The sequence below is a fragment of the Nicotiana sylvestris genome, chromosome 2 (assembly GCF_000393655.2).
Source record: "Nicotiana sylvestris chromosome 2, ASM39365v2, whole genome shotgun sequence".
NCBI classification, from domain to species: domain Eukaryota; kingdom Viridiplantae; phylum Streptophyta; class Magnoliopsida; order Solanales; family Solanaceae; genus Nicotiana; species Nicotiana sylvestris.
In genome coordinates this window covers 34,400,083-34,412,083 of record NC_091058.1, presented here as the reverse complement: position 1 = coordinate 34,412,083, position 12,001 = coordinate 34,400,083, and the positions used below count along the sequence as shown (strand labels likewise).

At 37.7% G+C, this 12,001-nt stretch overlaps 1 protein-coding gene across 1 annotated transcript; it reads left to right on the top strand.

The window, feature by feature from the left end:
* The first annotated feature begins 1,514 nt into the window (after positions 1 to 1,514).
* LOC104245369 (uncharacterized) lies at positions 1,515 to 10,561 on the top strand. The gene is made up of 5 exons (XM_070165185.1): positions 1,515 to 2,537; positions 2,626 to 2,682; positions 2,782 to 2,941; positions 3,567 to 3,712; positions 10,355 to 10,561. The coding sequence occupies exons 1-5, from the start codon at positions 1,515 to 1,517 to the stop codon at positions 10,559 to 10,561; spliced, it is 1,593 nt and encodes a 530-aa protein (XP_070021286.1).
* The last annotated feature ends 1,440 nt before the right edge of the window (positions 10,562 to 12,001 follow it).

Genomic DNA, 12,001 nt, shown 5'->3' with positions numbered 1-12,001 from the left:
TGCTAAGATATTTTAATCACTGGCAGAGGGATATAAATATGGTGTGAGAAGTTTCCGCCGTGTATCTTCCACTTTCAGGTTTTTCAGTTGCTAGCCCTTGTTATTGTTTTTAGGCTATGACTTGTATGGGTCAATTTGTGGCTATCGGGTGATATATGTTTGGGTCGATGGGCTATAAATGAATTTTGCTCCTTGTTCAATCCGACATGACCAAGTTCTTTTTACTGGTTGAGATTTAATATTCTTTTTATATTTTAATTCAACAGTACTGATTGAGATTTAATATTCTTTTTGTATTTTAATCCAATAGTACTTTATTTGCTTGTTTGGAATTCTTAATTCAACGGTGCTTTACTGTAAAAATTTTACTTTATTTGCTTGTTTGAAATTCTTAATCCAACAGTACACTTAAACCTATTCAAAGTTATTTGCCATGATTTGTGGACATTGTCATGTTTGCTTCAGCTTTCTATACCAACTTGATCCCGGGTCAGTAATTGATAAAGAACTAAAAGTATTCAGATTTATCTATTGTACAAAATCCAAATAACGAAATAAAGAAACGCAAAATCAGGAAACAAAAAATGTTCCCCCTTTTGGTAAAGGAATTTTATGGAATTTGAAGTTCAAAAATGTTCTGTTGTATGTAGATTTTCTCCTATATTTTTTATTTTCTTCTAATAATTTACATGTTCTTATCTCACTTTTCTTGTAAATAAACTAAAAGGTTACAATGGATGAAGAGGGCTCTATAAATGCAAGCAAAATAGATGTTGCATGGAAATATTCAATCATGACCCCAGATGAGAAATACTTTCGATGCAAGTTCTGTACTCAACAAAGTAGCGGCACAATTAACAGATTGAAGCAACATTTAGCAGGCACCCACAAAGGGATAAAGTCTTGTCCGAAGGTACAAAATGAAGTAGCTGAAGAATGCAAGAAAGCATTACTAAAGCTTAAAAATATAAAAATCATGAGAAAAGCTACATTGGAAGAAATGCGAGCTGTTGCAACCGGAAGTGGTAACATGGATGACGAATCAGGTTCTTCTCCAGCTATGGGAAATTTGCCTCCAAAGGCTAGAGGTCCGCTGGATGATTTTGTTAGTGCTCAAACAAGACAAGCTACTTTGAACTCTAAATGGAAAAAAGAGGGGGGAAAAGAAGTTTGTCAGCGAATTGGTAGGTTTTTCTTCTCAAGTGGTATACCATTTAATGTTGCAAATAATCCGTACTATTTGTCAATATTTGAAAGAGTTGCAAATTATGGTCCAGGTTTTGTAACTCCTTCAATGCATGAGCTAAGAACTTGGATACTAAAAGATGAAGTTATAAATATTAACAAGATGTTAGATGAACATAAGAAATCTTGGAAGCAATATGGTTGTTCAATTATGTCTGATAGTTGGACAGATGGAAAAGTAGATGTTTTATCAATTTTCTAATTAATAGTCCCGCGGGTACTTTTTTCTGAGATCTATTGATGCATCGGACTCTATAAAAAGTTGTGAAATGCTTGCATTGCATTTAAATAAGATCATAGATGAAGTTAGAGAAGAGAATGTTGTGCAGATAATAACTGATAATGGTTCTAATTTTATTAATGCTGGAAAAAGAATAATGGAAACCAGGCCTCATATTTATTGGACTCCATATGCAGCGCATTGCATTAACCTGTTATTAGAAGACATAGGAAAACTGAAAATGCATCAAGACACACTTATAAAAGCAAAAAAAGTGGTGAGATTTATTTATGGACATACGTGGGTGTTAGATTTAATGAGATCATTTACAAATAATCGTGAACTTATTCGTCCTGATGTTACTCGCTTTACTACAGCATATCTCACACTTCAAAGCATTCAAAAGCAAAAACAAGCTCTTAGATCTATGTTTTCTTCTGAAGCTTGGAATAAATCTGTTTGGGCTAAGAAACACGAGGAGGTGAAAACGAGAGCTATAGTTCTGTTTGATCAAAAAATTTGGCCATATATTGCTTATTGTGTGAAAAGTGTTGCTCCTTTAGTGGGTGTTTTGAGGGAAGTAGATTCAGAGGAAAAATCATGCATGGGATATTTGTATGATTTGATACATAGGGCTAAGGAAAAAATAACTTTGAATTGTGGATATACTGAAAACAAATATGCTCCCATTTGGAAAAGAATTGATGATAAATGGACTCGCCAACTCTGTCGTCCACTTCATGTTGCGGGGTACTATTTGAATCCGCAATTGCAATTTGAGGAAAGATTTTCTATTAACTTTGAAGTCAAACAAAGTTTGTACCAATGTATAGAAAGAATGTTGGATTATGAAGAGAGATTTAAAATGGATGTTCAGTTAGATTCATATGACCAATTTAAAGGGGATTTTGGATGTCAGATAGCTGTGGATTCTAGGAAAGTGAGATCTCCTACGGATTGGTGGATACGCTTTGGTGGGCAAACTCCAGAGTTGACTAAATTTGCAATTCGTGTCTTGAGTCTCACTTGCAGCTCCTCGGGTTGTGAAAGAAATTGGAGCACCTTCGAGTTGGTAAGCGTTTATACTTTTACATAAATTTTCTTATTATTATTTTGTTTATGATGGCTTAATTTAATGTAAGTTTTCTGATTTTTGCTAGATTCATACCAAGAAGAGAAATAGACTTGAGCATCATAGATTAAACGCTCTTGTTTATGTGAGGTACAATACTAGACTGAGAGAAAGGAGCATAAAAAGAAAATTGCAAAAGTTTGATCCAGTTCTAGTAGATGAAGTTGATTCTGACGATGAATAGATTATTGAAAAAGAAGATCATGTGCTTCCAGAAGATCTTTCTTGGTTTGACGAAGAGAATTTATTTGATATTGAAGTTTTTAGGACGGTGCCGCTTACACCATATGAGAATGATCTTACACATGAATCATTCATTGATGTTGGGAGTTTAAGAGATACAAGTGAATCGGGTCCCTCTAACAAAAAATAAAAATCATCAGGTAAGTTATAGTATTCTACTACTATTTTTATAAAGTTGTATGCTATCATTTGTTATGTCAAAATACTAACACTTTTACCTTTTGCTTCTCCTTTGATCTACAAAAACAACCAGTGGAAGTCGAGGATGATGAAGGACTGGAAGATGTGGAAATTGATGAGACCCTCATTTTTTATAGCGTTTGATAGAGAAATTGTATCTATGACTAAAAACTGGTGATGAAGTCTTGCTAGGAGTTTAGGGAGGTGCTTGACATATTAGAAGAATTGATATAGTACAGCTTTTGTGCATTTGTGTTTTTTTATTTTTTTTGCAAGATGGAGTACCGGTTGAGCTCTTAATTATGAACTTGTGTATCTCTAACCAAATTATTTTATTTATACCAAATTACTATTTAATGTTTAATAGCAGAGTAAAAGCAGTGTTAAGTGGTCTTTGTATCTGCAAAGTTGGCATTTATTTGTGTTACTGTTGCACATGAGGTATTCATATTATAGCCATGATAATTTAAGTTGGTCCTTATATTGTTTGGTCTATTGTCAGGATGTGGCTTAGTTACTTCTCATACTCCTCGTTTGTCGTTTCAGGCATACTCCAGTTAGCTCTTCTCGTACAGAGCCTTGTATGTTCGATTGCTTTCCTAGTCTGCATACCTTCTCCGAGATATGGAAAGGGGGTTCAGATACAGGCTGGCATTAAAGGAAGCGCTTTTAGCACACACCTAAACAATCGTGTACTTGGGAGCCCCGAGACTTCCTTATAGATACAGACTTTCCGTACTACCAAGGAAGGAATACACTTTACAAAGGATCTACATAACTAGCAAATGAGCATTTCTTACTTTTCCGTGCTACTTCCCAGTCCAATAGAGGTCTTTCTAGTAAAAAGGAGGTCGTGTACCACAGTTCAAGTTAAAAAGAAGAAAGGTCTGCGATAGAAAGAGAGGGCACAAGAGAAGCAAGATACGATATTCGTTGGAACAAAAGAAAGCAACAAAAAATAACTTAGGTAAAGATCTGGTTGATTCCATTCGTCAGTCACTAAGGGAAATGACTCTCGATTGAGAAAAAACTTGCCACCTTTTTTGTATCTATTTCGCGGATTAGGTTCCAAGCGAAAGATACCAAAAGAAAGGGAGTGCGCTATAGGACATTAGCTGGCCTTGTCTTTTTCATTCCGTCGAAAATCGATTTTACGGTATAGACACTTATGACCTCCCCCTCTGTGCCCTGAGGTAAATATTCCTCTGGCATTATGAACTTTACCACAATGAAGTTGTCCATAGATCAAATTATTTCGTAGATTGGATTTCACTTGACTGTCTACGGTTCCATTGCGTGTGCTCGGGGTAGAAGTTTTGTATGAATGTATCGCCATGCTATTTGTTTGTTAATTCACTTATAAAACAATTATAATAATTTTCCTATGCTTTTTTATTGTATGTACATATTTTTAATGTAGTTTTCACATATAAAAATATTTTTAAGATTATTTTATAAATTATCAAATTATAAAATTCAAGATCCATGGGACTTACGCCCTGTGTCTCAGGGCTTTCGCCTCACTTCATACCGGGTAAAACGCCTCGCCTCATGCCTCCGCCTTTTAAAACACTGCTATTTATTCAACTATATATATATACTAGTTAAGGTAAGCCCGTGCTCAGCACGGGCCCAACATGGTGTATGTAGGGTTTTTTAAGTCCTTACTTTTGTCATTCCTTTTTATGTAACACCTTTTTTTTAATTTGGTTTATCCTAAAAAGAAGTATCTTTTATATTGAAAAATATAAATTTTAAAATTAATATTTTATTCTTAATGAAATAATTTATAGCTACGAAAACGCCTATAATGTATTCTAAAACACATTAAAAGTTTTTCCTTTTCTCTTTAATAGAGTACCCAATCAAATACCATCACATAATTTAGGATAGAAAAAATTATGTATTTTTAATGTGGTCTACATAAAAACAAAATTAAGTTGCACATGCTATGTTACAATTACTAATATCGCATTGTGCTTGTTAGGGCTTAATTGATCTGCAAAAAAATTATTGTATACTTACTTCACAACAAAAATAAGCTGAAAGACTATACTGTAACTAAGAAAATTATTAGGAAGTGACTAAATTAGAGTCGCTCATGTTTCTAGTCCATTTGCAGGAGGAAATTTTTTGATCACCTCATCACCTAAGCTAGAACTTGTCAATCCTCCTTGTAAAAATTAGGATGTATCATCAATTCTGGTTAAAAATTCGGTACCATAGCCAGTAGACACGTGTTTTGCTTTTTCTTGCTCGTTGTTTTAATTTTATATATTATAAAGTTTGATTTCACATTTTTCAATTAATATCTAATTGCATTGAATTGTGATTTTTTCCTTTGTGAAAATAAATATTAAAGTTGTCTAAAAAAGATTCAGCTATTATTCCTTAAAAGATTTTATACATCGCTAATCATGTTTCATGCCAAATTACATATTTTAGTTAGTAAACGTTAAAATTTAGAATAAGTAAAGATATGATATATTCCTTTTTTATAATAAAAAAAGGTTGATTCTCTCTCTTTCCTAATTGTGTTTTGAACTCTTGAATTGACTTTTTGCAACTGCTTGATATGTTTTTACTTGGATGTAGTTACCAGTCGTTGAAGTTGTATTAATTTTCGCTATTTAGAAAATACTTTTCATCTCTTTTGCATAGATTTGCACATAATTCATAGTGTCATAGTTAACTAAATCGGCTATTGGTTAGCCCATTTTAAGTATGAAAATTTATTTTTAAGATATGTGAAAAGTTTTTATCTATTCGTTTAATAGTATGTTTAGTCAGGAGAATTTTAAATTGCTCACATTTAATAACTTGTACAAAGAACTAATGTGAGGTTTGATTTCAAGCGAAATGGGTCATTATCAAATCTTGTAAGTTACCGAATTTTACATGCAAATTGTTGATTCAGTCAAAGTTTAAAGAAAGCTTACATGTTAATAATATATTTTAAGATTATATATAGGATTTTCATATATAGCAAAACCCTATGCGCGTTATAGTCCATATTTGTTCCTAATTGTCTGTTATGAAATTTTCAAGAAATAGCTAAAAGCCGAAATTAACACGTCACGCAAGAAAGGAATGGACTGTGCATAATTTCAGAGATGCACGTGTCAAACCTATAAATGTTAGATGCAAAGGGGATTAGGCCAAAAGAACTTCGGATTTTATAACAGCGGGGTATCTTGGTCAACAATAACCAAAATGTTTAATAGGAGCTACAGTAAAATGCATATTTGGCCAATAGAATTGCTCTGTGCTTTTTGCAATTACAATCATATCCTCTGACCCGTATTCTAACCGGATGCAGCTCTCTGAAAATCGGAGGCAGCTCAAATTCCGGCTTATTAATAGTAGTAATATATATACTCCATATATATCAATTATATACGTTGTATATAATATAATAGTAGTAATATACAAGTGGTATATTATATAAATAATATTTATGCAGCTATATATATTCCATACATGAACTATTTATATGATAAATATACGGAGACTGAATCATCAAATTAAATATACGCCAAAAATACATCATATATCACTATGCATATCCAAATAATTATATATAATATGTATATATCAATTAGATACGGTGTATATAGTATAACAGTTCTAATATACAAGTGGTATATTATATTAATAATATTTATTCAACTATGCATACTCCCCATGCATACATATATACATATATACATATATATATATATATATATATAATTTATACAACTATTATATACTTATATAAACTATACTTGATATTTTTAGGAGTGAAAAGAGAATAAAAACAACATAAAAGTAAATATATAAAGAAAACCTCCCATCACGTTCACAACTTCCCATACTTGAAAATCATTGTTCTTTATTAAGAGAAAAGACAAATTAAAGGGGGTAAATCAAAAACGGAAAAAAGAAAAAGGGAAAAAGCAATAGGAAATGAACAATATTAATGTGGTCTAATGGTGGTACAATCTTACCTATAAATCAGCTAAATGGGTAACGTACGGAAAGATTGAGAGGTCCATTAATTAAATTTCATCGGGTTGATCATGTTTCTGCTAGGAATGTAGTTATTTAGATGTCAGTTTTATAATTACTTATTCCTCTAAATTTATGAAATTTTTTGTTAAATATTGCCTAATTATGTTTTTTCCTCTTTCTAGGACCATCTCATATTTTTTCAAGCCCAAGCTTTTATAGATTTCTAAGCCCAATATCACGAATCAAATTGGCAAAAACTCTCTCCCTGATGCCCTCTCTTTCTGTCTGTGACGACCTGGTCGGTCGTCTTAAGAATTTATGCCCCGACCCCTTATTAACTGTTTTCCCCAAGTTTATTTCTGCCAATGTGATTTGTCGGAATGGCCGGTTTTGAGTTTCGAGAAGTTTTGGCACACTTAGTCCCTAAATAAAACCTTAAGTGTTAGAAAGTTGTCCGTAGTCGGAATAGTGTGAAGACGGCCTCATATGGAAATCTGATGGTTCCGTTAGCTCCATTAGGTGATTTCGGGGTTGGGTGCGTGTTCGGAATGTGTTTTGGAGGTCCGTAGCTAATTTAGGCTTGAAATGCCGAAGTTTAATTTTTGAAGTTTCCGGTCCGATAGTGAGATTTCGATCCCGAGGGTCGGAATGGAATTCAAGAAGTTGCAGTAGTTCCGTCATGTCATTTTGGATGTGTGTGTAAAATTTCAAGTCATTCGGACGTGGTTTGGTTAGGTTTTTTATCGAAAGCGTATTTTGAGGAAAATTGGAGTTCTTAGGATTAAATCCTTGATTAATTCGAGTTTCTGATGTTGTTTTAGGTGTTTTTAGGATTGGTACAAGTTTGAATAAGGTATTAGGTAAGGTATTAGGTGATATTGGTGCTTTTGGTTGAGGTCCCAGAGGCCTCGGGGTGATTTCGGATGGTTGACAGAAGAATTTTGAAGTTGAAGAGTTGCAGATTTTTGTTGCTTCTGGTATTTTCGCATTTGCGGTTTGGGGACCGCAAATACAGTTTAGGAGACCGTAGAAGTGGAATCTGGGTGTCCATTCAGTGTTCGCAGATGCGGAAGTTCCACCGCAGATGCGATTTTGCATCTGCGAAAGTAGTATCGCAGATGCGGCTCCTGTGCCATTTAATGAAAGTCGCAGATGCGACCAATATTCCGCAGATGCGAAAATCACTGGGCTGAAATATGAAATTCAAGGGTTTAGTTCCAAAAGTTAGAAAAAAATCAAATAGGAGCTCGGGAGAGGGCGATTTTGAGAGGGATTTGAAGAGGAGATCATTGGGTAACGATTCTTTACCCCTTTCTAGTTATCCATCAATCTATAGTTTATTTCATCATCTAAATTCGTATTGGGAATTAAAAATTGGGAAAAATTGGAAGAAACTTCTTAGGCCGAATTATTGAGTTTTGAATGGGTTGTTAGCATCCGATTTGAGAGATTTTTATATGTATAGACTCGTGAGAGTACGAGGTTTCTGAAAATATAAATTTTACCCGATTCCGAGATGTTGGTCTGAGGGGCATTTTGGTTATTTTACATAATTTCGCGTATTAGCTTAGAATTTTATTGTAGAATCGGCTTCTTGAAGTATTAGTTACATTATGAAATGGAATTGAATAGATTTGGGCCATTTGGAGTCGGATACTCGTGGCAAAAGCGTGGTTTATAGTTGATTTTGAGCCGGTTCGAGGTAAGTGGCTTGTCTAACCTTGTGTGGGAGACCTTCCCCTTAGGATTGGTATGTTTGGTAATTAAATTGCCTTGTGCGTGAGTTGACGGGCGCGTACTTGCGCAAATTGTTGGAAATATGGTTTTCTTAAAGTATTTATTAGCACGATTCCTTTCCTGCTTTATTATACTTGCAAATTTAGCATGTTGCTAGTTAGAAAGCATGTTTAGTTGACTTGAATTGCCTATTTGCTTAAATTGCCTTAATTGCACTACGTGAAACATGTTAGGCTAGAATTACTTGTTTCCTTGATATGAAATTTCATTTCTGAATATCTTCTTGTTATTGCTGTGTATTTACATTGGGACTACAGATGTAGGATTCCGGTAGCTCCCCCCATTGTCTGTTTAGTTTGGGACTACGGGTTAGATTCCCGGTAGATCCCCTGCATATTTACTTTGGGACTACGGATTAGATTCCCAGTAGAGCCCCCTGCATATTTACTTTGGGACTACGGGTTAGATTCTCGGTAGATCCCCTTGCACAGTTATATGGAACTACGGGAATGCACCCGGTAGATTCCCCCAATACTGGGTATTTACATTTGGACTACGGATCGGGATTCCGGTAGTTCCCCGCGCATTGAAAGTTGGATTACGGGACGGGATCCCGGGAGATCCTTCGGACATATATATGATGGACTATGGGACGGTATCCCGGGAGATCCAGTGGACAGTTGTAATTGGGACTACTGGACGGTATCCTGGAAGGTGCCCCCGGTTGTTATCTTCGTGTTGAGCTGTAATCCTTTCCGTGGCTTGTGTCGTCTCTGTTCTAGTTGTTGTTCTTCTGTCAATTCTATGTTATTTCTTATTATTGCACTTATCTATACTGTTTTATTCCACACAGTTACCCCTTATATTGTATTTAACCATAGTAGGGCCCTGACCTTCCTCGTCACTACCCATCCGAGGTTAGGCTTGGCACTTACTGAGTACCGCTGTGGTGTACTCATGCCCCTTCTGTGCATGTTTTTCATGTGCAAATCCAGGTACCGCTGATCAGGCCTACTATCATTGAGAGAGGCGACTGCTTAGAGACTCTGAGGTACATCTGCCGCGTCCACAAACCAAGGAGTCCCTTTCTATTCCTGCCTTTAGTATTTAGACCTTCTGTACTTTTCTGTTCTTTATTAGAAATTCTGGAGTTAGAGCCATGTAGTATTTCTTTCATTAGCTTATGATTCATGGGTTTCTGGGTCTTGGATTTATGTTTGGTGTTGAGAGTTAAATATGGTGTATGCCGAGCGGCACATTTACACACTGTTATTGCTTTATTTCTGTTTTAAATTGTTTTACTTCTGCAAGTTTGGTTATCTTCCGCAAAGTTAGGCTTACCTAGTCGTAGAGACTAGGTGCCGTCACGATGGTTCACGGAGGGCGAACCAGGGTCGTGACAAGTTGGTATTAGAGCTCTAGGTTCATAGGAGTCATGGATCACAAGCCGGTTTATTAGAGTCTCGCTGATCGGTATGGAGACGTCTGTACTTATCTACGAGAGGCTATGTAACCGTTAGGAAAATTTCACTTCATTTGATTTCCCTGTCGTGCGAGATTTTTGACATCACAATTCTAAACTTCTGTCTTCTATTCTCTCGCAGATGGTGAGGACACGTGCTACCCGAGACGATCAGGCACCCGCGCCCCCTACTGCAGCCGTCAGAGGCCGGGGTTGGAGTAGAGGACGAGGACGCGCACGTGGTGCAGCCAGAGCACCTGTGCGAGCTACTGCCGCGGTACCACCAGTGGATCCAGCCGGAGTCCAGGCACATGACACGCCTACTGCTACTACCACTCCAGCTCTCTAGGAGACTCTGGCACAGTTCATGAGTATGTACACCACCTTGGCTCAGGCAAGGCTGTTTCCCCTTGCTATAGCCACATCCCAGGCCGGGGGAGGAGTACAGAATCTCGCCGCCTGCACTCTTGAGCAGCGAGTGCATGTTGAGCAAGTCCCAAAGATCATTCCAGCACCGCCTGTCATGCCAGTTCAGCCCGAGGACGGGGCAGCTACTTCAGAGGATGAGCAGCGGAGAGTTGAGAGGTGTAAGAAGTATGATCCTCCGGTATTTAGTGGACTAGCATCAGATGATGCCTTGGGATTTCTGGAGGAGTGCCACTGTATCCTTCGCACTATGGGTATATCAGGATTAAGCGGGGTTTCCTTCACTGCTTTCCAGCTTCGGGGAGCCACCTATGAGTGGTGGCGCACCTATGAGTTAGACAGTCCAGACGAGACTGTTTCACTGACATGGATTTAGTTCTCAGAGCTGTTCCTGAGAGAGTTTGTTCCTCAGAGCCTTAGGGATGCGTGGCATGCAGAGTTTGAGCATTTGCGCCAAGGCACTATGACTGTTTCAGAGTATGCTATCCGTTACACCAGATTGGCGAGGCATGCACTAGCCTTGGTTTCCACTGTTCGCGAGAGGGTTCACCGGTTTATTGAGGGGCTCACCCCCAGTATCAGGTCTAGCATGGCTTGTGAGTTGGAGATGGACATCTCTTATTAGCAGGTGGCGAGAATTACTAGGAGGATTGAGGGTATGCATGCTAGGGAGAGAGAGGAGAGGGAGGCCAAGAGGTCTCGAGAGTTGGGCCATTATTCTGGTGCCCGTACCCTAGCTTACGGTCGTCATGGTAGGGGTTATATGAGCCACCCCGTTCACTCATCTCTTCTAGTATCCAGCAGTGCTCCAGCTCCTCCTAGGCCTCAGGAGCCGTATTATGCACCTCTGGTTTCTAGCGCACCTCCTGCGCGGGGTGTTTTCAGAGATCAGTCTAGTAGACCTGGCCCTAGCCAGTCACAGCCACCACGTCCTCCCAGAGCTTATTTTGAGTGTGGTGACACACGCCATATGGTCAGGGATTGCCCCAGACTTGGGAGGGGTGCACCTCCACAGACTTCCCAGCCACAGCGTGCCCCGCAGAGTTCTCAAGATATGGTTACAGCTCTAGTTGCTACCCCACCTACTCAGCCAACTAGAAGTGGAGGTCGGGGAGGTAGAGGTCGCCCTAGAGGGGGAGGCCAGGCTAGATACTATGCCCTTCCTGCCTGTACCGAGGTTGTTGCCTTCGACTCTGCCATCACAGGTATTATATTGGTTTGTCACTGAGATGTATCAGTTCTATTCAATCCAGGCTCTACTTATTCTTATGTCTCTTCTTATTTTGCTCCACATTTGAGGGTGTCTCGGGATTCTTTGAGTTCCCCTGTTTATGTTTCTACTCTTGTGGGAGATTCTCTCATT